Here is a 27,735-nt window from a genome sequence, read left to right as displayed (position 1 = left end):
TAATGTAATATGGTAATAATGTTTCTATGTTTATTGGAGTGTGATTGTCGCGTCCAAGACAAATTTCTCCTAAGGGAGACAATAAAGATTCATCTTATCTTATCTTATCTTAATAATAATCAGGTTGTGAGGTTATATAATATTCGACTTCGACCTACCTTTTATATTGAACCACAATGCATACCAGTAGGTGGCGGTAATGCGCACTGTTTCGTTGTTTGTCAACCGCCAGTAAAGTAGAACAAGAACAGAACCGCGCATCATCATCATCATCATCGACCATTATGAATAAATTGCTATGCTTTTATTTTGGTGGGTCGGGACAGGAAGTTGCTGATGCGGCCGGAGGGACTGAAGGCTGATTTATGGTCCCGCGTTACACCAACGCAGAGTAAGTTACGCGTCGCCGCGTACCCTACGCCGTAGGTTCTGTGTCGATTTAACGCAGCAGAACCATAATTCCGGTTCGAGAGCGAAACCTCCACCAGCATACAGGAGCTGATCGTTTCCAGAGAATTAAGACCGTTTTACTGGGACAGACCGAATACATAAAAGGTAAAAAAAAAAAAAAAAAAAAGCTATATTTTAGAGAGTGTGCATTGACTTGGAAGTGAGTTTGTTCTCATTTGAATCGCGGTAGCATGTTAGGTTTGCTGTCAAAGCGCTAGTTGTGTGGCTAGTAATAGCGCATGGGTTAGCCATAACTTTGTCCCCAATACTCTTGACTAACCATCATCACTTTAACTATTCACAAACATAATCGTATTAACACTTTTGAGTACAAAAAGTGCAAAGCTGTAGCCACTGTGCATTGATCGTATTAACTGTAGACAGTCATGCAGCCACAGCTGAGCTGCAGTGTTTTTAGCAGGGACGTTAGCAGCATGCTATGCAGCACGAGGTCTGCGTTAGTGATAACATTGCTTATTAATAAGATACCAGCAATACAAGTGAGTCGTTCATAGCCCTGTAATTATTCCTTTTGGTGTATTGTATAATCAGATGTTGATAAAGGAATGATGTGACCGTTTACAGGTGTCCAACAATGATCATCCCTGTGAGGTGCTTCACTTGTGGGAAGATTGTGGGGAACAAATGGGAAGCTTACCTTGGGCTCCTTCAAGCAGAGTACACCGAGGGGTGAGAGAACTGGAATTTTTGTCAGCGTCACAGTTTTCACATCTCCCTATGTGACTGATAGTATTTCATTAAATAATGTTACTTCTTTTTTTTTTTACTTTATGAAACTTATTTTATTTTTTTATTGGTTTTTCAATTGTCAATGTCAATTTTATTTATAAAGCACATTTAAAAACGACCGAGGTCGACCAAAGTGCTGTACAGCAGGGGTTCTTAACCTTTCCGACCTTGGGGCCCAATTTTTTCAGTACAGAGTGGCCCAGGGCCCATTAAATATAAACACTGTATAGCAGGGGTATTCAACTTTAAGAGGTCCATTTAGAGAAAATTTACTCAAGCGAAGGTCCAGAACATCATAATAATATATATATATATATATATATATATATATATATATATATATATATATATATATATATATATATATATATATATATATATATATATGTGTGTGTGTATATATTCAAGTAGCCTCATAGTTGCATCAACATCTGCATCTGACTGTTATATTAAAAAAAGTACATATTTGCCAATTAACATGTTTAACTTGAATTAAACATATTTTTTTCTCTTAAAAATAAAGTAGATTTTATTTTATTTTTCAAATGCTATCTTATTTTATTTCTCTACCAGCAGTTTGAATTTCCCCTTTTCTTTGTTAATTGTCTCAACACATTTTTATACTAAATTAATATAAACACATCTTAACAATTTAAGGTTCAGGTTCAGGTTCTCATACACATGTGAATGTGCTCATTGATGAGCCTGAAACGATATTTAGTTTTAATTATGTTCACTGTGGAGAAAGCTGCTTCACAGCTGTATCTGGACCCAAACATGGGTGTTTTAAGATGCTCAGCTTATTTTCTGTGACTTCAGTTCAGACTTGAGTGGATATGTTTGATGAAAAACTTTGTGTTTTGTTTCAGTGGCGTTTCACTTTCGCACTTTGAACGCCACAGTCTCTGAACGTATGAGACACTGGTTTTGTCCCAGTGGGAAGACTGAACAGGATGAATTTGTCCATTCCGGGTTGCATATTTAAAAATACAGCGAGGACAAAACTTAGTTTGATTTTACTTTAAGTTATTTACATTAATACGTTGTCAGGACTCAGTGTGTCGGGTTCATCCGAGCCTGATCAGCTGCGACGGGCACAGCCCGCACCGCAGCTCTCTGGTCGCGCTGCAGCAGTTACTTTCCGATGCTTTTTCGAAAGCCCGAACAGTCCAGTCCAGCAGACACGACAGCCCACGCATCTACATCTACCATCCTTCAGCAGTAACGACGGAGCCCACCGCCCGAGCGGCAGCCTCAGCCGACCTCCCCGGCCGCGGGGACGCGCCGGGATAGATGATCACGCCGCGCTCGCTCGCTCTGGGCGCAGACCCAATTAATCGATCCTGGCGGATCTAAACCTACTCTGTGCAAAATGAAGGATTTTCTCTGTAAAGAAACACCATTTCTCTTACTATTACACGTACAGCTAGCTGAGTGTCTTCTTCTCCTCATTTGGTTGGGAGTTGCTATGCAGTCCCGCGGCCCTCGCGGCCCACACGTACAAAACTGAATTTCTTTTGGCGGCCCACTAGATGGCGCTCGCGGCCCAAGTGTGGGCCGCGGCCCTATGGTTAAGAATCACTGCTGTACAGCATACAAGAAAATAAAACAATACCAAAATAAAAACACAGTACACAGTGTAGAAACAATAAAATCACTAACATACTAAAATGATCAATAAAATAGTAATAAAAAATAGATAATAGAGAATAGACGACAAAGAACAGACACATAAAGTGCACAATCACTTCACACAGATGTAGGGAACTAATTTGTCACACACTAAAAGCCAAAGAAAATAAATAAGTTTTCAAAGAAGACTTAAAAACCATTAGGGTCTCAGCAGATCTAACATTTAGTGGCAAACTATTCCACAGCTTAGGGCCGGCCACCGCGAAAGCTCGGTCACCTCTAGTTTTGAGCCTAGATTTCGGGACGTCTAAAAGCAACTGACTTGACGACCTCAGTGTATTTGTTATTTTTGTCATTTTATTTTATTATTGTATGGGTACAAACATTAGAACAGAACAAAACATAAAATAAAAAAACCCACCCCAAACCAACAGTAAGTGCTGTGCAGTACGTATGCATAAATAGAATAAGTAAATTAAGAGACAAGTAAACGAAGAGCACATACATGGAATAAAGTGAAAGAAAGAATAGGCAGTTCTCATCCTTGAGGGGCAGAAGCTGAGTTAAGACTTCTGTAAGGAGGAGTGCAATGATTCCCAGATCCTCCAAAACTTGTCCGATTTGTGATTAAGGTCATGAGTCAAATTCTCGAGAGGAATAAGAGCAGAAATCTGTGACATCCACATGTCGACTGTAGGGACCTGGGGAGTTGACCACCGCAGCAAGATACATTTTTTAGCCAGGAACAAAAGAATTATCAACAGAGAGAGCACAGATTTGGTGTCCGTGTCCAAAAAAATTGTCTGGAGCATCATGGTTAAGTAAAAAGAAAAGAGTCAGCAAGAGCTGTTTACCAGTGGCCTCCTGGATTACAGAGTGAACCCCCTTCCAGAAAATCTGGATGTGGTCACATGACCAAAACAAATGGATAAATGTACCTTTCTGTGTTTTACATTTATAACAATGGTTGGAAGTGTCAGGGAACATTCTCTGGAGGCAAACAGGAGTGTAGTAAGTTCTGTGAAAAAAAATTAAAGTTCTGTTCATGTATAGAGATTGAGGTACATTTAGGAAAAGTCCCGCTGCAGATCTTGTCCAAATTACTTTTACTTTTAATAAGGACACAAAAACTCTTCTTGCCCTTTTGTCATCAACTGTTAAAGAGGGTTTATGTTATCAAACTGAATGCTCTGATGGACCAAATAATGTCGAGTAATTGAGACCATTAAGGCATGTGTATAGTATTGTTTTATTTTTAGTCAAATTAGTTGCATTGGGACTGACATGATTACTTTCTCCTTCCTGACATTACTTTCTCCTCCCTAAGTGATGCACTTGATGCCCTGGGCCTGAAGAGGTACTGCTGCCGAAGGATGCTCCTTTCTCACGTGGATCTTATTGAGAAACTGTTGAATTATGCTCCACTGGAAAAATGAATGGAAGAACTCGGCAGGGCCATGCCCGGGATAGATTTTTGTAATAACGCAAAACCAGAGCAAATTTGTATTATATTGTTGACTATTTCATTTGTGCATTTTTTTTTTTTTTTAATAAATAAATACAGGTTGCTGTAAACAATGCTTCCCCTGTTTGTGTATCTAGCTACAAGCACCATCTACAGCTGGAAGAGTTAAACTGATTACTCCCCATCATGCTCTGCCATCTTAAGCATAGGTAAACCAGCCCCTAAATGGAGAGTGGAAGAAAAATCAAGAAATTCATCCATGTAGCCTTCTTATAATGTAGATACGGAGAGCTTTGTGAAAGTGATTAATCAAATGTTTTGCCGTCATTGATATGTTGTGTGGTACAAGCATTGGACTGACGGCTATCTCATATCCAAGTATAATCAAATGTTTCAAGTCAAAATGTTTAATGGCTGTCAGAGTAGTAGAATTTATATAATGTAGCATTTTCTTACTAAAAGAGCTCAAAAGTCATCAGTAACAAAGTTGTACAAGAGATGTTTTCAGGGAATGTCTTTTTTTAATTTGTGATTTCATACAAAAAGTGATAAACATCACACTGTTTTACATAAGTTAAAGGTTACTGTGCATGCAGGCTTTGAAACAAAATTTTACAGAAAAATCTACAGCCAGGTATCCTTTTTGTTAAAAGATAAAGTCCTATAAACAAGAGCTATCAAGAAAATAGTACACTTAGGACTTTGAAATACAGTTCCTTGGTATCGCCAAAGACTTTATACGTGGTGCCAAAACAAAAATACCCTCGCTCTTCTGCGCCACACCAATTTTCACCAATCTAGGAGGGAAAAAGAAACATCTTAGAGCCACACATTCACTTCAAATATGGACTGATTTTAGTATAAAAACTTGGAATCAACTTGAGGTGTGTGAATGGATTCATACAGACCTAAAAATGGCTCATTTTGTTTTCTGAATGTTGTACAAAAAAACGTTTCAAGCTTTATTTCTCATCTGATCTTATGTCAGTGTTTCTTTATTTTCTAGTTGGGACTGGGTGGCAGTGCAGATTAGGGTCATGATTTGGTGGTATTTAGACACAGGTGTACTGGGTGGCCAATTGTTGCATTGGTGTCACTGTTTTTTACCTGCCATAACCTTCACAATTACTCACATAGACCATTTTAAAGTAAACATATTGTGAACGTTGCAATAAATGGGAACCTCAGCCAACAATGGACGTTGCTATGGACATTCATTCATTCATTCATCCATCCATGTCAAAAACAAGTCCCACCCCGCACCCAGCCAGGTGGCTAATTGGTTGCCAGGACAGTCACTACAGTAATTATTAATAAAATCAATAGTACCTTCATGATGATGCAGTACGAATCTGGTGACATCAAGGATTTTACACTACAAGACCTTTGTATTCAAAACAACTCAACTGAGGTTAGTTACTTATAAATCACTGGACACCCAGCTGGGTTTTTCCATGTCTGAAACAGTCAGCATGAATATGTCCACATTTAATTTGAGATAATCATAGTTTGATGAAGCCATTTAATTGGACTGTGGTCCTTGTCTCAGCCACGAACACAAGGTGCAAGGCGAGTTATTGCCTGAAAAACATCCAATCCCCAATGGGCTTTCTTGATTACAAACATCTCACACCAAAACAGCTGTAGGTCTATTACAACTGGTGAACAACTTAGCTGGTGGAAACTTTTTTACCAAATTGAGTACTAAAATCCCATCCATCCATTCCATGCATTTTCTATACTCGCTAAGAGTAAGATTCCCAGAATATTCTAATTTTTTGAGATAGGATATTTGAGTTTTCTTAAGCTGTAAGCCATGATCAGCAATATTAAAATAATAAAAAGGCTTGCAATATTTCAATTGATTTGTAATGAATCCAGAATGTATGACATTTTTGTTTTTGTAATTGCATTACAGAAAATCACAATATTTTAATTTTCTGAGACAGTCCTGTATAAGATATCAGCTGCTTGAAAATGAGCTTCCCTGGGGGGATTAATAACATAATTTTTAATTGAATTGTCGTATCCAGGCTACACTGAATACATAAATGATCTGAATTATGGTATTTAGAGACTTTGCGAAAACTCAAATTCCCCCAGACATAAATGTATACTAATATACAATAATATTGGTATGTAACCCAATCAACCAAATTAAACATCTCTCACACTCACACACACACACACACACACACACACAGAAGTAATTACTCACCTCATCTGAAACATTTATTAAACTGTATTAAACCAACCTTATGAAATCTAAAAAATAAATTTTAATTGATCCAGTTGGATGATATTTATATTATAGTGAACATACATTCAAATAACCAAAAGTGAAGTTATCCAGTAACTTGAACTATTATATTTTATGCAATACATTTGCATAGACAGGTTTACTAAGGATACTGAATGAAAACTAAACATTACCATCGTCAATGTGACTGAATTTATGTGGTTTCCTGCTGCCACAATTCAAAATGTCTGCTGTGAAAAGGATGTACTTCATATCAACATACTGAATAATGAAACTGATGGATTTGGAATGTGTACGTGTGAAATATCAGTTTGGACAAGGTAATGATTTAGTGACAAGCTTACCAAGTCAGCGGTATCGGTCCCGGTGATCTCTATGCCTTTCCTGTTCGCGCGAGCGCTCCTTTTCCCTCTCTTCACTCCAGGAACGTTCTCTGTGTCTTCGAGATGTTCCTCCACCTTTCCAGCCGGAAAAGTCGTCTCGATTACGTTCTCTGTACCGTTCTCCATCCCTCTCTCGCTCCCTCAGCCGGTCCCGGTCTCTGTCACGACCTCTGTCCCGGTCTCTTTCTTTTTCTCTGCAAAGAAATAGGGATAGTGCTGATAAGGAAACAACTGTGTTCTCAGTACACGTTTTTATTATTTTTTTTTTTTTTTTTATGAGCCGGGTTCCTGATGCATAAATATACACACTTGTAGCTGTAATCGCCCTGGATGGAGACCAGACAGTCTTTGAGTGAGGTGACCAGAGCTCGACAGCATTCGTCTCCATACACCCTGGACTGCTTAATGATGGCAATAGCTGTCAATAGTGTTTCCATGGCCATGCGCAGGTCACCTGAATAAAATACAGAGGGATGAGACATTATAGGTTGTTGCTTTTAAGCACTTCAAAGCTACATGAGGTTATGTTTCCCAAAAGGTTAAAAGTAAATCAGAAATAAATGTACATTCTGAGTTTGTCTCATTGCAGAAAAAATATGTCGATAGTTCTCAGCCAAACATGAATAATGAAAAAAAAAAAGTTAGGTCTCAAAAATCATTAAAAAAATAAATAACCGGTGCTTTCTGCTGCATGATGCTGGGGCCATGTTTGATCAGGACACGATTGATTGGCAACACGAAAATTCTGACAAGATGCATTTCCATGATATTGTCTCTGGACAGTTGTCAGATACACAGCTCAACGACATAGTTTGCAAGAGTTTGTCCAGCACACGTCTTTCTATGCAGATCTTTGAATCTGCTTCACTTGGACGTCAACTGTAAAGTTTCCAACCATCTGATTTCATTTAGGCACGAGCCATTAACCAAAAGGACAGGACAGATGTCAACAAAAGGAAAAAAAGGAGGGGGGCTGAAACAAAATAAGTAAAGAGGTAGCTTAAACAAAACCGTATGAGAAAAACCACGGCCTGTGATAAAAGGAGAAGATTCACCTTTCAGAATGATAAAGCCAGTAAAACCAACAGCAATGACATTAAATCCCTCTGGGATAAATGTTCCTGACAGTCATCCAGAAGGTTGCTGTTGAACCGTACACAAAATCAAACAGAGTAGGACTTACAAATCCTGTCTACCCTGTCTGACAGAGCAACAGCAGCTCTGAAAGGTGGGAGAGTGTAACAGCTAATAGGGTGATCCAAAATGTAGGTACTGCAAAGTAGGGCTGCACGATTAATCGTTTAAAAAAAAAAATCGCGATCTCGATTCATGCTTGAACGCAATCTCATTTCCAAATGACGACGATTTAAAAAAAAAAAAAAAAATGTTTTTTTTTTTTTTTTTTTTTTTAAGATGGCTGCATTAAAAAAAAAAAAAGGACTACCGTAGGCCTATGTTCTAGGTTGTTGTAGTCCTGTCATGGTCAACTATCATGTTGTCATGTTTGTTATATTTTGTTAATGATTGTGGATTACATTTGGAGAAACATCTACCTTTCTCATCACCTGACACATATTGCACATAAATATTGATAAATTGTTATTGTTCAAATTATTTAAAGACAAGAGAGATGTTTATTGTTTTTATGTTCAATGTCAGCTGTTACAGCAAAAAGCAGCCAGAGGAATAATTTGTTGCCTCAGAACTACAGGATCTGTTACAAGTCCCCTTTCTGAAAGGGTGTTCAACTCAGGGAGGAACAAATATTGTTCAAAATTGTTATTATTGTTTAAATTATTCAAAGGTTTGTGTAAAGAAGACAAGAGATGTTTATTGTTATTATATTTTTGTTCAGCTGTTGCAAAGTTAAAGTAATAAGTGCAATAAATTTTATATTGAAAAAAAATTGTGAGAGAATCGTGATCTCAATTCTAAGCAAAAAAATCATGATTCTCATTTTGTCCAGAATCGTGCAGCCCTACTGCAAAGGTATTTTAACTCCTCAGAAGAGAGAAAGAGAAAAATGGTAATGGTACATCTCTGCAAGTACCTTTTCAAAAATACAGTGGATTGCTTTTACAAAATAATATTCTGTTGTAACCACCTTTCAACAGCCTAAAATAACTGAACAACGTTTGACTTCCCACCACCATGTGTGTGAATCACAGGTTGTCCCTGTGTTCTTTCTTCCACTTTGTCTCAGTTGCTCTTACCAGCTGTTGCTCCAGACACAGCCTTGGAGATCGCACTACTGGCAATAGTCCTATTTCTGTTCATTAGTTCCTCGAAATCTGCATCTGTATTTTGTGATGTTTGCCTGCAGAAGGAAAGAGCTTAATATCACACAACAGCAACAGAATCATTTTGATCATCAACTTAAATTATGATACATTATAACCTCTGTCACTGTATGTTTTGCACAATGGTGGAGAATCATAATTTTAATTAACTTGTTCAACATTCTTTATTACGTATAGCTTTTCCCTTTTTGTATTAGTGCTTTGCTGCTATAATGCATCAACTATCTGGAACTTTCATATCATCTCAATATTATAGATCAACGACAGTAAAATGGAATATGTTCTTACCTTTGTTGACTGTACGGTTTGCTGCTGTGCCCTTCTTGAGCTGGGTTGAAAAATGCAGGATTTATGTGAAGACTGGAAATTTGCTGGCCTGAGACTGGGGGAGGATGAGGTGGGAACAAATGCGATGGCATGGGCGGAGGAACTGATGGCACCATGTGTGGAAAAAGTGGAGGTGGCTGAATAAGAAACGGGTTGGGTGATGAAGGAAAGCAGCTTGGATGTGGAAGTGGTGGAAAAGGAGGCGGCATAGGAGGAAAGCTGGACTCCTGTGAAGATAATGCTATGGGAATCTTTTCTTCTGATTCAGTTTCTTTGGGACTCCCGTTAACACGTGGGGGTACACCTGTAGAGAAAAGTTTTTTTTAGGTTTAGAAATACACAGCATTATCAGCTGCAATTTCCTAATATCAGTGGTGCTCTTACGCTGATTTGCAATTTCCTCGAAGACAGCAATATTGTGGCGTGAAGCAAAGCGGCAGTCTATTGGTTCTCCATCGAGTCGACAGTGGGGAATTTTTTCCAACAATATTTTTAGTGACTCCTGCGAGGTTACCACCACTTCTGCATAGCTGTAACGAGAGTCAGTCACAAAAGATGGAAATCTGTTAGCTTACGATCAAAGAAATCTCTGAAAAAAAAAACATTATGAGCTTTCTTTCGCATAATAAGCAAGCAAAGATGTAACTTTTTAATGTTTCACTCACCCTCGTGACTGGCCATTAGCTCTGTTCTCAGCAAACTTAATTTCTTTGATGTCCCTCACACCCAGCCTCAGCGCCATGGTTGTGAGGTCTTTGTCAGATGTCCACTGGATATGTCAGCAGGTTTGAAAGATGTGACAAAAGAAAAAGGTTTGGCAAGACTGTTAGGGAAACTGAAAGGTGCTTAAAGGGTTGTAGTACAGAGTCTTTACATTAGGAAGATAAAGTTTTCAGAATTAATTTCAACACCATAAATATATTGACTTTCATTTAAAAACCTGATGTTAAGTGTGTGCCAATGAGCAAGTGAAAGGCTGCAGATGATGTTAGGATCGTCTTTGAAAGGGATTTAAAAAAAACAAAACACACACACAAAAAAAAAAAAAAAAAAAAACACAAATCAGATGGACAGCCAGGGTTACAAAACTTTGATATAAAAGTAAGAGGGGCTAGATTAAGATGGTTTAGACACGCAAGTAGAACTGGTAGGAGCATGCTGGAGATGGAGCTGTCAGGGAGAAGAAAATGAGGAAGACCAGTGAGGTAAACCGATAAACTGTCAAAGAAATTCCCCACGGTAAGAATTTGTCATCTCGCGGTAAAAACGATAAATTCCTGTTGATGACGTTTTTGTGTTAAGCTGATTTATGGTTCTGTGTTAAATCCATGCACAACATACGTGAAGGAAGGAAGGAAGGAAGGAAGGGAGCCTGAAAGAAAGAAAGATATGAGCCAGAAAGAAAGAAAGATATGAGCCTGAAAGAAAGAAAGATATGAGCCTGAAAGAAAGAAAGATATGAGCCTGAAAGAAAGAAAGAAAGAAAGAAAGAAAGAAAGAAAGAAAGAAAGAAAGAAAGAAAGAAAGAAAGAAAGAAAGAAAGAAAGAAAGAAAGAAAGAAAGAAAGAAAGATTCCCGTTGATGACGTTTTTGTATTGGTATTTTTTTTATCGTTATCAGGATAAATGCCAGAAATTATCGTGATAAATTTTTAGTCCATACCGCCCATCCCTATGGTTTTTTTATGGTTAGAAAGCTATGAATAAGATTTAAATACAATTTTACACACCTGCCTAGTGACTACTATTAAGCCAACTCTAAGGGTGTTTTACTAGTAAAAGAACAACAATCTAGAGTAGATCACACAAGAAGCACACAATGTGTTGTCATTTTACTAATTTCTGTTAAAATTTTATTTTTTAGGTTCATGGAAATGTTTAAAGAAACAAACAATCTATGAGTCATTGTGTGCAATTATATTACGACTTGTTGAATCCAAAGCCATGTTCAGAGATGAGATATTCTAATCAGTGATGGTTTCATAAAACCTGTTAAAATAAGCATTGGTCACTTTTATAATAATGCACTTCATGGTTTCATTCAGACATGTCTCTGAAAGTGACACGGAGAGCCATGCTGGACTTACCATTAATACAGCACCACTTTGTAAATCAAGTGAGTCATGTGACTTAAGTCAAGAACTTTATCACCTGTTTTCTCACCACATATCCCCAAAACAATTCACAACGGTTGTGTAAAACATAGTGAAGGTGAATAGATGCAACACAAGTGTGAAAAATCCTTTGTTGTTATCCGTTTGTTTGTTTTTTAGGATAAAACACCAGAAATACCAAAATGAAATATAAACCATACTCAATATTTAAACAGAACCACTGAGTGAGTGCTACTTACCCAAGGAAAATTTCCAATATATACAGCCAGTCTCTTAAGTGAGTTTCCTCCGCTCTGTGTTTTCTCATCAGTTGATTTACCGTCTTCTGTAGATGTCTTCTCAGAAGCAGCGTCATTAGTCTTTTTGTCTTGATTAACTGAACCAGTTAGAACAGCATCATAAAGTTCATTTGCTTCAGCAATTTTATCCAAATCCTGTTGGGATAAAATAAAAAAATAAAAATCAGTTCTATGCAATTCTCTTTTAAAATGTATACATTTATTTCTAAATGCATAACATAAGTGAACAAAAGACCTGGAGCAATTCAAACTGCTATTGCATGTGTGGAATAACAGATCCTTCCTGTATCTCCAAGAAATAAGTTGATCATCATTATGCAATTAAATTACCACGGTAAAATCTAATATTTAGCCCCTAGCAAGATGTACCTCACAAACAAAAGTTTTGGAAAAATTAACAAGTCACAAAAATAAGATATGAGAGAACTTCAACAGTCCCACAGCTGGAGGAAAGAGTCTGCTCAGGTTTGTTCGTGTGAGACTAGATACTTCTGTCACCCATCAGATGGAAGCAGGATGAAAAGGACAACACATTTCATCTCGAGGAAGAGTTTGTGTGCATCTTTACCATCTTTTTAAAGGAGCTGTCTGTAAGAAATGGCCAAAACTGGTACTGCAGTCACTTTCAAAATATTGTTGAGCGGCGTGTACCCTTCCCCTCCTCCCCCAACCAGAGGTTGCCAGGTAGGCTGCAGAATGCAGCAGGAACATAGGCCGCCATGGCTGCGATAATTAGAGCCGAGCTGGCAACCCGGATGCCGAAACAATACTGACTTGGTGATTGGGAGATAGGTGGAGGGTGGAGCTTCAGGCCAAAACAAAAAATGACAACATAAACATCAGTTGAGGGCTGCAACTCCTCTTTTTAAACTGGAATATCCTGGCTTGAGTGCTGTTGTCAGTGACATAAGTATTTGAAATTAACATGATTTTTAAATGTTGACATATCGGGGTCATTTTATGATTCGTTTTATTATTGCTCTTACATACAGCTCCTTTAAATCTAAACTGAAAACGTATTTATTCAGGGTGGCTTTTAATACCCAGTAGTGTGGCGACACTTTTTTATACTTTGGTCTTGATGGTATGTTTTATTCTTGTTTTATTCTGCAAGCACTTTTGGTCTTGATTGTATGTTTATTATGTAAAGCATTTTGGTTCACCTGTAGGTCGATGTAAGGTGCTATATAAATAAAGTACATTTACATTTACATCACATTTACTCCATGAAAGTACCGCTCATTTACCTGAAAGACTGAACTGACTGTGGATAGTTAAATCTACGACAGCAAAGCTGACGAAGTAAAATTGACCGCAGTTGAATTGGTTTGATATTGGATATTGGATATTGGACATTCAACACCCATAAAACTTGTGATACATACCACTGATTTTGGTCATATTGCTTGTAATGTGTTCATGGTCATCTAGACTATATATCACAAAACAGTAATTATTAAAAAATCATATATATGGGCATATATATGGGCTGATTTAAAAATCATATGGGCTGATTTAATGAGGTTTAATGAATTCAACACCCATAAAACAATCAGTGTTATGTATCACAAGTTTTATGGGTGTTGAATTCATAATATCCAATATCCAATATCCAATATCAAACCAATTCAACCGCGGTCTTTTTGTCTTGATTGTATGTTTATTATGTAAAGCACTTTGTTTCACCTGTAGGTTGATGTAAGGTGCTATATAAATAAAGTACATTAACATTTACATCACATTTACTCCATGAAAGTACCGCTCATTTACCTGAAAGACTGAACTGACTGTGGATAGTTAAATGTACGACAGCAAAGCTGACGAAGTAAAATTGTTGCGTTTTGAAAGTTCAGACCAACAACTAGTTATTTATATGTAACATGAGCCTCTTTGAAAACTCGTGACTGAAACTCCGAATACAGTTTGATATCGGTTTTAACAGAGGAAATGAATGACAATCTGTTTAAAATCTAACACAGGAAAGCAATGGCACTTGTAAAACCGGCTGCTCTCCAAGTCTCCAGCAGCAGAAGCGGCTGATGTGAGTTTTTTACCTCGTCGCTGGGGTCCAGGTCCCTGTAGAAGTCTCTGGAGGAGCCTGGTCCGGCTGCGGGTCGGGCAGCAGCCATCCTCGGGGCCTGCAAAGCTCAGATTCAGCGACAAGCGTTTGTTTCTTTCTCCAGGTTTTTGTGACTCGATGCAAATTGTCGTTGCAATTTAACATTAACGTCCAATAACGGTCCTAACGTTCCCGCATTGTTTCTTGTTTTAACTGCCAGTTCTATTCCTCTCCGGGCTGCAAACACGACACCGGGGCTAAAGCCAAACACAACTACTCGGAAATTAAACTTGCCACTTGTAATTTTGATTTTTTTTCTCCCTTTTTTTTTTAATGAAGTCTTGATCAAACATATACAGTTTCACACATCAGATAGCACATACGGTTCTTTTTTATACTGCACCATGCTCATTTTTGCACCGGATTATGCTACCATTTTAGTGGGGGGACACAAGTGCATCAGAGGTTATTTAACCGACCGAAAACAAAGAAATCAGTGTTTGGTTCCTAGCTAGTATCGAGTTCCTCTCACATTAATATTTGGCCAGGAATATAATATTAATAATACATCAAATAAAAGTGCTTAAGATTAACTATATAGTGCTTACAACAATTGTGTCTATTTTAATTTGTTTTTATTTGAGATTACACGTGTCCATTACCCGAGCAATACAGAGCCGTTTTGTGCGCATGCGTTGTGAACCACTTGTGTAATTTCTGTCAGACGCCAAACAGATATATAAGAACATTGTGACAACGGAGAAGGAAAGTCCTCTAAAAGGTCTCTCTGCGCTACATAGAGAGGGTTAAAATGTTTGCTTCAATTATTTCGAAAAGGGTGAGTTTTCCAGTAATCATTTAATTGTGCATGTGTTGTTTGAAATGACTTTGTAGCCACCGGTCGCCATATCCTCAGACATCTCAGGGAATGTTTGAATCTGCTTACACTATCTACAATTGTAAAGTGTAATCTAATTACACGGCAACGTTATTCCAGAATAAGGGGTTTGTTTTTCAGACTCAGTTGTTGTAGTGTTATTCTCCCTGCAGCAGTTTGTAGTGTTGTGGTGAAGGACAGTTGTACAACAGTGAAGTTTATGCAACTCTGTGGGTCTTTGCTGCATGTTAAAGGTTAGCTCACTTCTCCTTAGGTCAGTAAAACACGTAAAGAATGGTCCCATTTAATATGTATACAGGACTGTCTCAGAAAATTAGAATATTGTGATAAAGTTCTTTATTTTCTGTAATGCAATTTTTAAAAAAAAAAAAAAAAAAAAAAAAGTCATACATTCTGGATTCATTACAAATCAACTGAAATATTGCAAGCCTTTTATTATTTTAATATTGCTGATTATGGCTTACAGTTTAAGATTAAGATTCCCAGAATATTCTAATTTTTTGAGATAGAATATTTGAGTTTTCTTCAGCTGTAAGCCATGATCAGCAATATTAAAATAATAAAAGGCTTGCAATATTTCAGTTGATTTGTAATGAATCCAGAATGTATGACATTTTTGTTTTTGTAATTGCATTACAGAAAATTACAATATTCAACTTTTCTGAGACAGTCCTGTATATGTTGGTGGCATTTCCTGATAGCTTTTTTATTATTAGGTCATATTTTTATAATGGCTATTTTTCAAATAGATTAACATCTTTCACGTAACAACAATAATGTAAGACAAATACAGCCTAGTTGGGAATCCTTATTATAAGCCTTAATCATTTAAGCTTAATTGTCAGGGTCCAATGTGATAACATTTTTACATGTGTGTTTAGTCTTGTTTAAAACAAAGTCAGTATCTTTAATCTGATGTGTCAAGATGAAGCAACATGAGTTTTAAACATAACTAAAGTGACTTTATAGCTTATGACGTGTTTTTGAATGACAAAGTGGAAGACAACCTGAATGTGTGCACTTTTATGGCCCATCAGCTGGTAACAGGGGTCTACCAGGCAGCACGGAGACCAGCAATCACAGGGTTGGTGGCTTCTCGTGGTTACCGTGGAGACTCTCCGGATGACACCAAGGCCGACATGATTGAGATCCCTTTGCCGCCATGGGTGGAAAAGACAGACGAGCCCATCAACATCAAGAAACGTCGGCTGCTCTATGAGAGTCGCAAGAGGGGCATGTTGGAGAACTGCATATTGCTCAGGTTGCTTTGCCTTATACACATTTTCTCCATCTCCTTTCTAGTCACAGTGATGATTTATGTCAATATAAGAATAGATTTTTTTTTTTCCTACTTCAGCCGTGGTAAAGTTTTAATTCCTGTCTTTGTAACATTAGATATTTCCTATGAGTTGCCTTTCCCCTAACATTTTGAGAGCAGTTTTTTGTCCTCCTATTTATTTTTAATGTGAACAATCTTTTCACTCGAAAATTTGGATAATTATCCAAACGAATGAATTTCAATTAAAGAGATGAGTCTGGTGTTAATTAAATCTCTATCTTTTCTCGAAGCCTTTTCGCAAAGCAATATCTGAACACAATGTCTGACATCCAGCTGCGGCAGTATGACAGACTCATTAATGAACCAACCAATGACTGGGACATCTACTACTGGGCAACAGGTAGGAGAATAACTTTTTGTTTCACAAGTTTCTGCTTAAGCATGTACTTTATCCCATGGCGTCTCATACAGCACATGAGATCTAATAGTCTGACTCCCAGTTGATTTTACAGTCCCTACAAGTTAGCCTAAACTGCTATATTATGGTTCCATGTCGTCCAGCTCATATTATCAGGTTACATTTCATCTGCAAAAATCAGTAAGGTGAGTTGTTACACTATTGCCATTTACAAGACATGACTTAAACAAACTGATCATCACTTCTTCATTAATGTGTAAAAAAGCATCATGAATTGCTAACACAATGTGAAAAGTGCAGCGCAAATGTTACTAAAAGTCAGTAAGAAAAAAAATCTTCTTTTTTTTTTTTTAACAGTAATTGCTTTAAATATACTTTACATTTGACAGCTATTTTTCTATGTACTTTGGACTTTTGAAAATGACTTTGGCTCATATGCACGGACCAACCGTGCATATGAGCCAAAGTCATTTTAACTTTGCAAGTGGTAATGGAAGTTTATAAAAAAATAAATAAATAAAGAGAACAGATTGTACTTGCTGAACTTGGCTTTCAGGTCGCCATCACTTTAAATCTCTTTCAGTTAACATTCAGTAGTCTATTGCTATAGATTTGAGATGACCCGAAGGTCATGACAAGTACAAACTGTCCTCAGTTTAAAGACAGATGGACTGATATATAACACAAGTTATGGTTTTGTTTTATTTTTTTCAGAAAATTAAAACGATTGTATGAATAGCACCAACACATCGGCTTCAAAGTATCTCAACATGAGCAAGAGAGAGAGTTACAGGCCATTTGACCTCACACAAACTATTACATCATTGTTACTAGTCTTTCATTGACATGATTTCTGTTTTTTAAAATTTATCAAAGACAATCGTGGAGGTTAAACTCATGCAGCTTGTGGTGAGGATGGCATTGGATTAGAGTCTGAGACACAAGAATCTTGTGTACTCTGCCGGTTCTCATTATTACAGTGGGAAACAGTGATTATCTAATAGTTGTCGTCAGGAGCAACATATCATCTTTAATCAGCTCCTTGTCAGCCTTTCAGGCTAATTTTCTCCGGGTGTCCTAAAATAGACCAATGTGATGTCAGAAGGGTTCCCCTCTGTGTACTCTGCTCCTCTGCCATCTGTCTTCTACTTCATACTCTTGCTTAAAACAAAGTGTTCAGGAAAATTAAATGCTGTTTTGTTTTTTTTAAAGAGGACAAGTTGCAGTATAACTAAACATGTTCATGTGCTTCCAGAAGCTCAACCCACACCAGAAGTTTACCAAGGAGAAGTTATGGATATGCTCAAAGAGTTCACAAAAAACCGAGACCAAGAACAGAGGCTGGATGCGCCAAGCTTGGAGTACCTGGAAAAAGAAGGTCTGTGAGATCCTTTGCTTCCAGGATCTGATCAGAGACTCATTGATGGAAGGATGCTGAGTAAATAACTGTGATAAACCTCCAGAACTTTCGGTTCAGAACTTCCTCCATTGGGAAGTCAGAAATGTAGTTCCAAGTGTACACAGCAAAATGTACAAAGTACTCGCAGGGTAAAAATGGTTGCAAATGTATTTCATTCTTGGCAGATTTCATGACATCATCTCACAATAAAGGACCCGTATCGTGTCATCTGCTTTGTTGAGTTTAAGAGGATTTGTGGAAGATGAGGGGAAAAAACATTTATATGGCAAAATAACTAAACTTCTCCAAAATGCATTCTTTTTTTTTTCCCCCCCATTATATCACCCAGTGCTCCTACCTAAGTGACAGTCCTGGGCCAAAATGGCCAAAATGCATTCTGAATATTTATATTAAATGTATTATAAACATGTAATTCATGACTGTATATTCAAAATGCTTTGTGTTTTAGTTATTCCGAAAATCAAGCTTTGATGAATGGATACAATGACATCACCGTGCCTACTGCTCATATTGTGTTATTTAATAAATGTGAAAGATTCACTATCTTGCTGCTCATGTTGTGTTAATCATGACTGTCATCCTATATCATACATGTGAGTGGATTACGTGACTGTAGGGGGCCATGACTGACAGTATGAACAGCGAGTTACATAATGAAGGTTGTGTTCCCTGCAGTATCCGCTTTTAGACACCAGATGGCAGTGTATCACCTCAGTTTCCTCTTCAGTGCCAATGTGGCTATGATGTTGGAATCGTGAGGCAAATTACCCACCTGAAACAACTCTCACGTACCATATTTAAAAAATATATATCATTGCACATTTTTCGCCCATAATTAACATATGCATAATGATCTGAATGTCTGTAATGCTGAGAGCCTCTGTAGAACCTTTAATGGTAAAATCCAAGTAGTAAGCTTATATAGATTTATATAATTGGAGTAGAGTCACTTTAATGTTTCAAAATTGCTACATTTGATTAAAAGACACAACCATAGAATAGGTGGCATATTTCTTGACCTTTGTATTGATCCCCATTTAAGCTATGCATGCTTATCAATAAAAAATTGCAAACAAGGTTATTTGTTTTCCCCTTTTCTCCGAAGAATCATCATGCATCGACTGCAGGAAACATTTCTTGTCTGGCTGTGTGTCATGTCGGTTCAGTGGAACCTTGTACTGATTGTAGAAGGGAGATGCCCTCTGGCCAGGAGATGTGCACAGAATCTCAATAAAGATGACAAGCCCTCTTGTGTACGCCCACAGAATTATAATGTACTCATGATTTGCAGCCAAGGTGTTACACAAACAAGGCAACGTCATACATACTGAGACAAATGGTCATTTGTATTTGTATTTCACAGCTCATCCCATTTTATAAAGGAAAATGTGATGAGTAAGAATGACCTTCTTCGGTCTTTTTTTTTTCTGGATCTCAGTTTGTCCCGAAATAGCCTCAGATGATGTCAGAAGGGTTCCCCTCTGTTTTATTTACTCCAGCCATCTGCCTCAACATTTTTCACGAACAGTGGTGCAAATTAACACGCAGATTTACTCGAATACCTTGTTTACGAAATAAAAGTTTAACACTCAAGGATTTCATTTTCTGAAAATTTCTGAAAAACTATCCAATAACGCAGAAAAAGATAGATTTACACTAATTTGCTGCCAAAGAGCATCTTAGGAAGGCTGAGCCTTTCAGAATTTATGATGGGGACGTGATTATACCAATGTAAAAGATTAAGGTCAAACAGTTCAATAAAAGTACCTCTTAACCTTCATTTGCAAACTGACATTGTCCTTTTTTTAACTAAATGCATGAAAAAAGAGCATCATATTGTAATGCTATATGAGATGGCCATACAGGTCTTTTTTTCCCCAGAAAGATACTTTGACATTTGAATTTTCAATTCATGCAGCTAATATGTTGCATAAATATGGATGAAGAAATGTAGTTTGTGATGAAGTAATTTTGGATTAAGTTTGTCCCACATACTTTTTTGTTTTTGTTTTTTTAACCACTGCAATAATTGAATACGTTCCAAAGTGGCTGTCACTTTTCCCAGCTTTGAAAAAGGCAAACATACTACCTTCAGATCCCACATGCAGAAGGAAGCACAATTCATGTCTTTATTTCTCAGAGGCTTGTTTAGAATATATATTCATCAGTTGCCCACGCACACCCACTGAGCCTATCTGTAGCTGAGCGCACATGTCATCCTCCACTGCTGCTTCCTGTGTCGTGACAACTCTCTGTTTTATCCTATAGTCAACCTCTGCTACCCTGGAACTTCATTCTCACGTGCTTTTTTGTTTGTTTGTTTGTTTATTGCACATTGACAGCTGGTACAGTTGTACAAAAGCTATAGTACTACCCTTTCAATCCTATATTTTTGTGTGTTAAAACAATAAAATCGTCTGATTAAAGTGAGGATTATAATTAGGTAAATACAACTTCAGAGCAAAGACAACAAACTCTATCACACCATTTCACCATAGTCTAGTTATTTAACAAAAGTGAAGTCAAAAAAGGGTTAAAAACAAAAATCAATTTGGATTACAAGTCTACACAGAAAATTATTATTCACAAGTGCAAGTATTTAAAGACAGTTCCCAATCTTCCCAGGAAATGTATCCCAAGGTCAAACATGATACTCAGCTACACCTCGGCTCCTACAGGCCTCACTAGCGTGTTAAATGTTTGAGTCCACAACAGCACAATTAACAGAAGAGTGGTCTTATTTATAGGGCTTCCAGTAGATAACCTCTTCGGTCTAAAAGGCACATGGAAGAATTAGTTTTATAAAAGTACATCTGAATTAACCAAAGTAGAGTTGATTGGCTTTAATGCTCAAACAGCGTTTCAGGAGAAATACTTCGTAGCCTGTCGAGCAGGGTGGTGGAAGAATGCTGATTTTATATATATATATATATATATATATATATATATATATATATATATATATATATATATATATATATATATATATATATATATATATGTTTGTTTTTTGTATTTGTTTGCAGTCGCAGCACCTGGGCACTTAAGAGACCCACAATTGCCCTAAAACCTCAAGAGCTGAAGCGATGTTAGAAGGAAGACAGGGTCAAAACTCCTCCACAACCATGTCAGAGACTGATAAAGTCATACAGGAAATGACTACTTAAGAGTTTTTGCAGCCAAAAGTGGATGAACAAGCTGTTAAACCATAAAAGTATTTAATATTACCCATGTGATTATTTCCACTTTTTTGGCTTCATTTTTGTGAAATAACAGCACAGTGAACAAAAATGAATTGTTGTTGTTCATCTGATGTATTTGGATAATGCAGAGATCAAGAATCTATGATCAGATGATTTTGTTAATTATCTTTTTACATTAAAAAAAATATCTGATTAAAGGAAGAGGTACTAAGTTTTGTACATTAGTAGATAAAGTGGCAAACTAAACACCTTTCGTCATTATTACATTGTTTTTTATCTTGTGTTAGAGATGCACTAACACTAATGCAAGATTAGTTCTACAATTCTTGAGATCAACACCAATTTTCAAGATCCAAGTTAATCACTTTTCGAATCAAAGGCCATGTTCAGCTCACACTGGAAAACAGGAACAAATGTGATAATACATTACTACCAGAATTTAATACTGTATGCAGCATTTTGTGGTTGTTGAGTTTCATTTGCTCTTACAGGGCTGAAAAGAAAATAGCCTATTTAACCTTTAGTTGTGTGTAGAGCCCCTGTGTGTGTTTTAGCACAGCAGCATGTTGCATGTATGTAATTATAAGCAGGGCTGAAATGTGTTTTGAATGGGTTAATGAGAAAGACCTTGGTTATGTTTGCAGGTACATATCTTTGTCGTTCCAACTAAACTATTCCAATTGACCGTTTACATAAGATGTTTCCTAATAAGATCTCCTGTTAACATATACCCTACTGATGCTTCAAATCGAAATATGATTGTGATCTGTACATTAGACTGTCTCGCTTCTTAACCGTTCAAAATGGTGGTTTGTAACTACTTTAGTTGTTGGTATTTGGTTGATTTTAATGAAGAAATGGCATGACTGTGCACCGTTATGTGCTCATGTCCAGCTTCCTATAGCCTGCAGTCTTAAATAGCACCTTCCTTCCATTAAGATGCTAAATAATCTATATCTTCTAACTGATAAGTCTCCTCCATTGTCCAGTTAAATTTCAACTCCAATATTTTACTGAGATACTGTGAGATATCTATAAATCTATGAACCAGCCTCCCTGGAAATTATGTTCATGTTGTTGGATTTTGTTGTTGTTGTCTGTTTCTGGCCTGATTATGCACATTGGGGGACCTATAAAAGGTTGAAATGTGTTACATAAATACAGACCTTTTTTTTCATGCTATCTAACACTCCTAACCTTTTAGGATAACTCTACCATGCAAAAAAAAGCACAACAAACAAGTTTAAGCAAAATCTATTATAGCTCCTACCTTGTCTGTATCTTAGCTAATTGGTAAAAGTGGAAAACTGTATGGTCTAATAAATCACAATTGAAACCAGGGAGGAGAAAGACTGTCTAGATTTTATCAGGATATCCCGGTACATCAAAATAAGCATCTAGTTCAGAAGACAACTTCCATGATGGTACAAATGCTGTTGACTGCACATAGTGAGGTTGTGCGCCTGTAAATACAACAATACAGATTTTGGAATATGACCATATATATGATCAATATTCTTCTTCAGGAAAGGCCTTTATTTATTTCCTAAGGACCATACCAAACCATGTATATGTATATATAAGCTAAATATATTCAGAAGTTTTCAATTTGAATACCTCCTCCTCAACTTATGTGTGGATATAATTAGTAAAGCAGCTTGAGTGAACCTTTTTTCGTGTGATTCTTGTATGGCTTTTAGTATATTGAAATTATTAAAAAAACAGGCTCATGACAAATTTATAACAATACAGACAAGAAGAATCTTTGTTTTATGTACACATTTATATTATTATATACACTGTACACATTAAAAAAAATAAATGGCTGATATTTAACATTGTGCACCCCATGGATGTGTGACTACAAAGAGAAAAGGGGGTGAAAGAGAGGGGTTAGTGAAAGCAAGGACAGACAAATATCAAAAAACCCCACTAAATACAGATATTTTTTTCAAACATACAGGACTCTTGAAATTATTTATATAGAATATAAACATAAATATTGCTGGTTAACCTCTCTTTTTTTTCATTCAGTCCCTTAAGAGAATGCCCTAAAACAGAAATGCGAGCTTGTCCAGTAAACTTTACTAGTATGTAGTATTTGGCAGGTGAAAAGCTTAGAAAGAGGATTTTTTTAGCTCGATTTCTTAAGTATAACCTGAACCCTGACTTATCATTACCCAATATTTAAGTTGCATTGATTGAAGTGACTCCCGCGAAGCCTTTGGATTGTAATTCTGTGTCAGCTGTGTTCAAAATAATCTCCTGCTTAACACAGCGCCATCAGGACAGACAGATGACTGTTCTTGCTTATTTTAGGATGCTCCGACGCTGCGCTCTGACCTGAGATGTAGCTAACAGTGATGCAGAGAGGTGATGATTATCATATGTCTCACCTTTTTTTACCTTCCCCCTTGCTGACTCTTGGTGAGAGAGCGCATATGGCGAAGAACAAGGCGTGGCAGGTTTTATAAGGCACACACTGACATCTTTGTGCCAGAAAGCATGTGTGCACAATGGGGGTGTTTTGGGAGAGAGCCAGCAAAGATGTTAAAGAGCTGCCCTTCCCTTTCTAGTGAATTGGATGAGAGAGGAAGGATGGATAGGACATTCAGGACAAAATGTTGGTAGCCGCTTCTGCCAAAAATAAAAATCTGCTGTATGATGATCATTAAAGAGCTTTGATCTCGGGTTGCGATAAAGCTTGTTTGTGATATCATACCTGTAACCTTCACCCTTAGCTCATATGTAAGACATTTGCCTCTCCAGCCCAACCAGAAAAGAGGAAAATAACCCTGCTTTTAAGAGAGGTTTGTTCCAGCATTGTCCTCAACAAGTGCAGTAATATTTAAAAGGAAAAGAAAAGAAGCCTTTTTTTCTTTTTTTTCACATTTCAATTCATAAAGAATAAAAACAGTAAACAATGCTGTTCTGTATTAAACTGGCAAAACAGAACTCAGTGCAGATATACACAAAGGGACCCACGATAAATACAATCACTCAAAGCAAAGTTCAAAGCACACATCCAGTAGACAACAACAAACAGTGGAATGTAAGAGTACTCCCCTCCCCACAAATATTATTACTCTTATGTGTTTTCGTTCATATGAACGTGTCTATTTTGACTCAATGAAGGTCACTCAGGCAGTAAAGCAAACACCTGGAAGACTGACCTGCACTTTGGTCAAAACCACTTTAAAAGCATTAAATCAGGTCCAATAACGTTGGCGCATTGCAGTGTTTTGGGCTATGATGCACAGCTTGATGCATCTCAGTAAGACATCGTTACATGTGTCACAGGGATCGTGTGTGGTTCCATTCACAGGTTTTATTTAATTCACATGGAATTTCTTGACAAATCACCTTTCGGTTTGTTTTGATAAATTGTCAGTTCAGCCAAATTACAAAACCAACAAAGATAAAAAATTTGAAAACTTAAGTTTTCAATGTAGACTGTCTTGCTCTTTTTCTTCTGATTGCATTTAATAGTAATCTTATTCGTTCCTGGCATGACAGACTGGTATTGAACCAAAATGCACCAACACTTGTTTTTATTTTAGAGGTCCTTGCTCTCAGATATTTTTGTTTTGTCTCTCTAATGTAGGTATGGTTTTTTCACTGGTAACAATGTGGATATTATGGTTGTTTGGGGTTTTTACTAATCATTACCTTAATCCTACAGGATATGTGCAAATATAACCAGACTGGAGGAAAACAGAAGGACCTTAAGAATCTTACAGAAAAACAAATACAATTTAGAAAACTATGCAGAAAATGTATGATTTCAATTACCATGTTTTCGATGAGGAAAAAATAACATTTCAGAATGTCTTAGTATGTGTCTCTCTCCAGGCAGTTCAACACGGCTGTGAGCTTAGGAGAGAGATCAGCACCTTTGAATAGAAGTGTTCAGTCTAACTTTAACATCATTCTATATCTTCTAATAGCAACAATTTCATGAATATTCAATTACTTTTTCAAGTCAGAAAAGCAGTTTCTTTAGCTACAGTAAAAGGGCAGTGTGACTTAACTGGTTGAGAGGGCACTGCATGTCAATGTGGCTGAACGTACTTGTCACAGCATGCCAGGGCTTCAGTCCTAAATTGTGTGCCTGTTCTGCAAGTTATTGCTCTCGACTCTTTTTTCCCCATTGCTCTTCACTTAAAGGCACCCGCTGACGCTGTAGCAATACCACCTCTGACCACACGGGGCTAAGCATATTACAAGAAAGCTCACGTGTCAGCTCCTGCTGATATTGCTACTTGTAGTGGCTTTATAGTTTATCCTTGTTTCCACAAGCTGTCTAGGTTGCTTTAGGCAGAAAAAGTATTGAAGCCTTGGTTTATATTCACCTTCATGATTTTAGATTCTGTTTCAAGGCTGATGAATTTCGTATCATCAATACCATCCAAAAGAATCTTCCGCTCCAAAATTTGATAGCTTTCATCTTAAAGTTATGACACTGCAACATGAATGAAGTTCAAATGTTTTGATGATAATTTTTTTTTTTAACTTTTTTGTATTAAAGGAAGCAAGAAAAAAAAGTTTTTTATGTAGGCCATTAGGAGGTATTGTATGTTGGTCTGTAATTTGGGTGGACTGACACTGACACAATTTCACTGACAAAAGAAATCAATAATACCTTTTACCTTGACGTGCATTTGCAAATACTTCATCTCTCCCTCTCTCTCTCTCACACACACACACACACACACACACACACACACACACACACACACACACACACACACACACACACACACACACACACACACACACACACACACACACACTTTTTAAAGCACATTTTTGCCTATTTTCTGTGTCTGGAAGAACAGATTGATTCTCAGTTATTTGGAAAGAAAGAAACACAACATTAATCACTGTACTCATTTTTTTCAGTCCATCAAGATTTCTTTCACAAAAGTTCTTTTTTGATTTTAGATTTTTTTACATTTTCCCTATCAGACCAGTGTTAAATGTTCATTTTCACATCCTTCTTTTCCATCTTTTTTAGTTGAAGAACTTCATTTGGGATTACAGCACGTCACCCACATCACGCACAGACAACAAAGGTTTCCAGCCAAGGGAGAATTATTACAGTGGTAAGAGTGAAAAGTGAAAAAGATCAAACATAAATTGAGCCAAAGAGTCTGGTTCCAGTCTTTTTTAAATTCAGCACGTCACTCTTCCGTTGCCTGCGCCAATTTCCTGATTTTTCAGGGGTTTTAAGGGTGTAGAGGAGCAGAAATGAAGGAGGACTTGAACATAAAAAAGGCAGAGAAGCAGAGTGGGAATCTCCTCATTACCACATCAGATGTAGGTGGCAAATGGGCTCCACAGGCCAGTGGCGTTCACACTCACACGCATGTTTGAACATAGTCCATCTTGCTGCCGTACAGGACGGTTTGACAAGCAGTTAGATCGGTTTTGGTTGTTAGTTTGTATTAATGAGTAGGAAGAGGTACTGCTCTGATGTTAAATTCTGGGAATGCCTGACATGATGGAAAAAACATTGAGGAATATCTTGAAAAAGATACATCCTAGAAAGAGGGCACAAGGAAGTAGAGACATCAAAGACTTTTTAAAGTTCAGACAGACAGGAGGGAGTCAGGTGGAAATCCGAACTTGACAAGGGCTGAAATTTAAAAATGGTGTCATAAGGACTGACGGTAAGGAATATCAAAGAGGCCTGAGGACAAAGAGACGATGCATGGTGCACAGCCCAACACTGTATTTGAGGAGGAAAGAATATGTGTTGAGAATAGGGGCTGAGAAGTTGATGCTGAATTCTGTGGGGGGAGAAAATCACTGTAGGTAGTTTGGATGCTGGGTCCTTATGCCTTCAGAGAGTGCCACTGAGCCACAGTAGTACGAGGATGACCCATCATGTCTTTCCAGTGTTTTACCTCTGCGGGACCACTCTTCCATGAAAGATAAATCTGTTGGAAAGAGAGAATTCATTCAACTTATGTAATACCACACAGGGATCTTTGTTATTTGCAAAGAGCATTCCCTAAATACTGCTGGTCTCAGGCTTAAATGCAGCCCTTCTATTATCAATAAGCCTCAGCTCAAACCCAAAGAGGAGTTTCTTACCCCGTGAGCGCTGAACACTGTCACTATTCTCAAGCACACACAGAATGAGATCTCTGTAGCAAATGTGCACATTTAATATCATTTAAGTTTTCATTGTCATCTAACAGGCTCTCATTGTGTTTGGTAAAATGGGTAACCTACAATAACTGCTGCATGTAGGAGGATAATGTGTTGTGGTTTCGGATTTGCAGTTAGATGCAAATGGCGGAGCTCATCTGAGCTGCACAAATACAGTTTATTCTTACTCTGCCCGAAGGAACAAAGATTTCATTTGAGCTTTGGTGCTTTTCCAGAGTGTTACACAGAATCTATACATTGCTGAATTATGTCAAAACCAATCGTTAACATACATCTATAATTACACATTAGTGGGTGTTTGA

At 37.3% G+C, this 27,735-nt stretch overlaps 4 protein-coding genes across 5 annotated transcripts in view; 2 read left to right on the top strand and 2 right to left on the bottom strand.

The window, feature by feature from the left end:
• Window positions 1-434: 434 nt before the first annotated feature.
• polr2l (RNA polymerase II, I and III subunit L) lies at window positions 435-4,377 on the top strand. Its single transcript, XM_061742602.1, has 3 exons — window positions 435-555; window positions 1,036-1,140; window positions 4,160-4,377. The coding sequence occupies exons 2-3, from the start codon at window positions 1,046-1,048 to the stop codon at window positions 4,266-4,268; spliced, it is 204 nt and encodes a 67-aa protein (XP_061598586.1). The 5' UTR covers window positions 435-555; window positions 1,036-1,045; the 3' UTR covers window positions 4,269-4,377.
• A 421-nt stretch (window positions 4,378-4,798) lies between these two features.
• LOC133461544 (cleavage and polyadenylation specificity factor subunit 7-like) lies at window positions 4,799-14,487 on the bottom strand. The gene is made up of 9 exons (XM_061742575.1): window positions 14,034-14,487; window positions 11,920-12,114; window positions 10,233-10,336; window positions 9,952-10,097; window positions 9,529-9,871; window positions 9,154-9,257; window positions 7,250-7,394; window positions 6,902-7,134; window positions 4,799-5,094 (listed from the first exon to the last, which is right to left on the bottom strand). The coding sequence occupies exons 1-8, from the start codon at window positions 14,106-14,108 to the stop codon at window positions 6,906-6,908; spliced, it is 1,341 nt and encodes a 446-aa protein (XP_061598559.1). The 5' UTR covers window positions 14,109-14,487; the 3' UTR covers window positions 4,799-5,094; window positions 6,902-6,905.
• Window positions 14,488-14,722: 235 nt separating this feature from the next.
• On the top strand, window positions 14,723-18,593 carry sdhaf2 (succinate dehydrogenase complex assembly factor 2). The gene is made up of 4 exons (XM_061742589.1): window positions 14,723-14,876; window positions 15,974-16,197; window positions 16,506-16,615; window positions 17,889-18,593. Exons 1-4 carry the CDS (start codon window positions 14,850-14,852, stop codon window positions 18,017-18,019), a joined length of 492 nt encoding a protein of 163 aa, XP_061598573.1. The 5' UTR covers window positions 14,723-14,849; the 3' UTR covers window positions 18,020-18,593.
• Window positions 18,594-23,087: 4,494 nt separating this feature from the next.
• syt7b (synaptotagmin VIIb) overlaps window positions 23,088-27,735 on the bottom strand; it is a 190,069-nt gene continuing 185,421 nt past the window's right edge. For both annotated transcript variants that reach the window (XM_061742547.1, XM_061742558.1), the window contains one exon: window positions 23,088-27,198. In XM_061742547.1, the coding sequence (XP_061598531.1) occupies window positions 27,094-27,198 (105 nt within the window). In that variant the 3' untranslated portion in view covers window positions 23,088-27,093. The remainder of the gene's footprint in view (window positions 27,199-27,735) is intronic.

The sequence above is a fragment of the Cololabis saira genome, chromosome 2 (assembly GCF_033807715.1).
Source record: "Cololabis saira isolate AMF1-May2022 chromosome 2, fColSai1.1, whole genome shotgun sequence".
In the NCBI taxonomy this organism is placed as follows: Eukaryota; Metazoa; Chordata; class Actinopteri; order Beloniformes; family Belonidae; genus Cololabis; species Cololabis saira.
The sequence above is the reverse complement of the archived record's forward strand: the minus strand, read 5'-3'. Positions and strand labels throughout refer to the sequence as shown.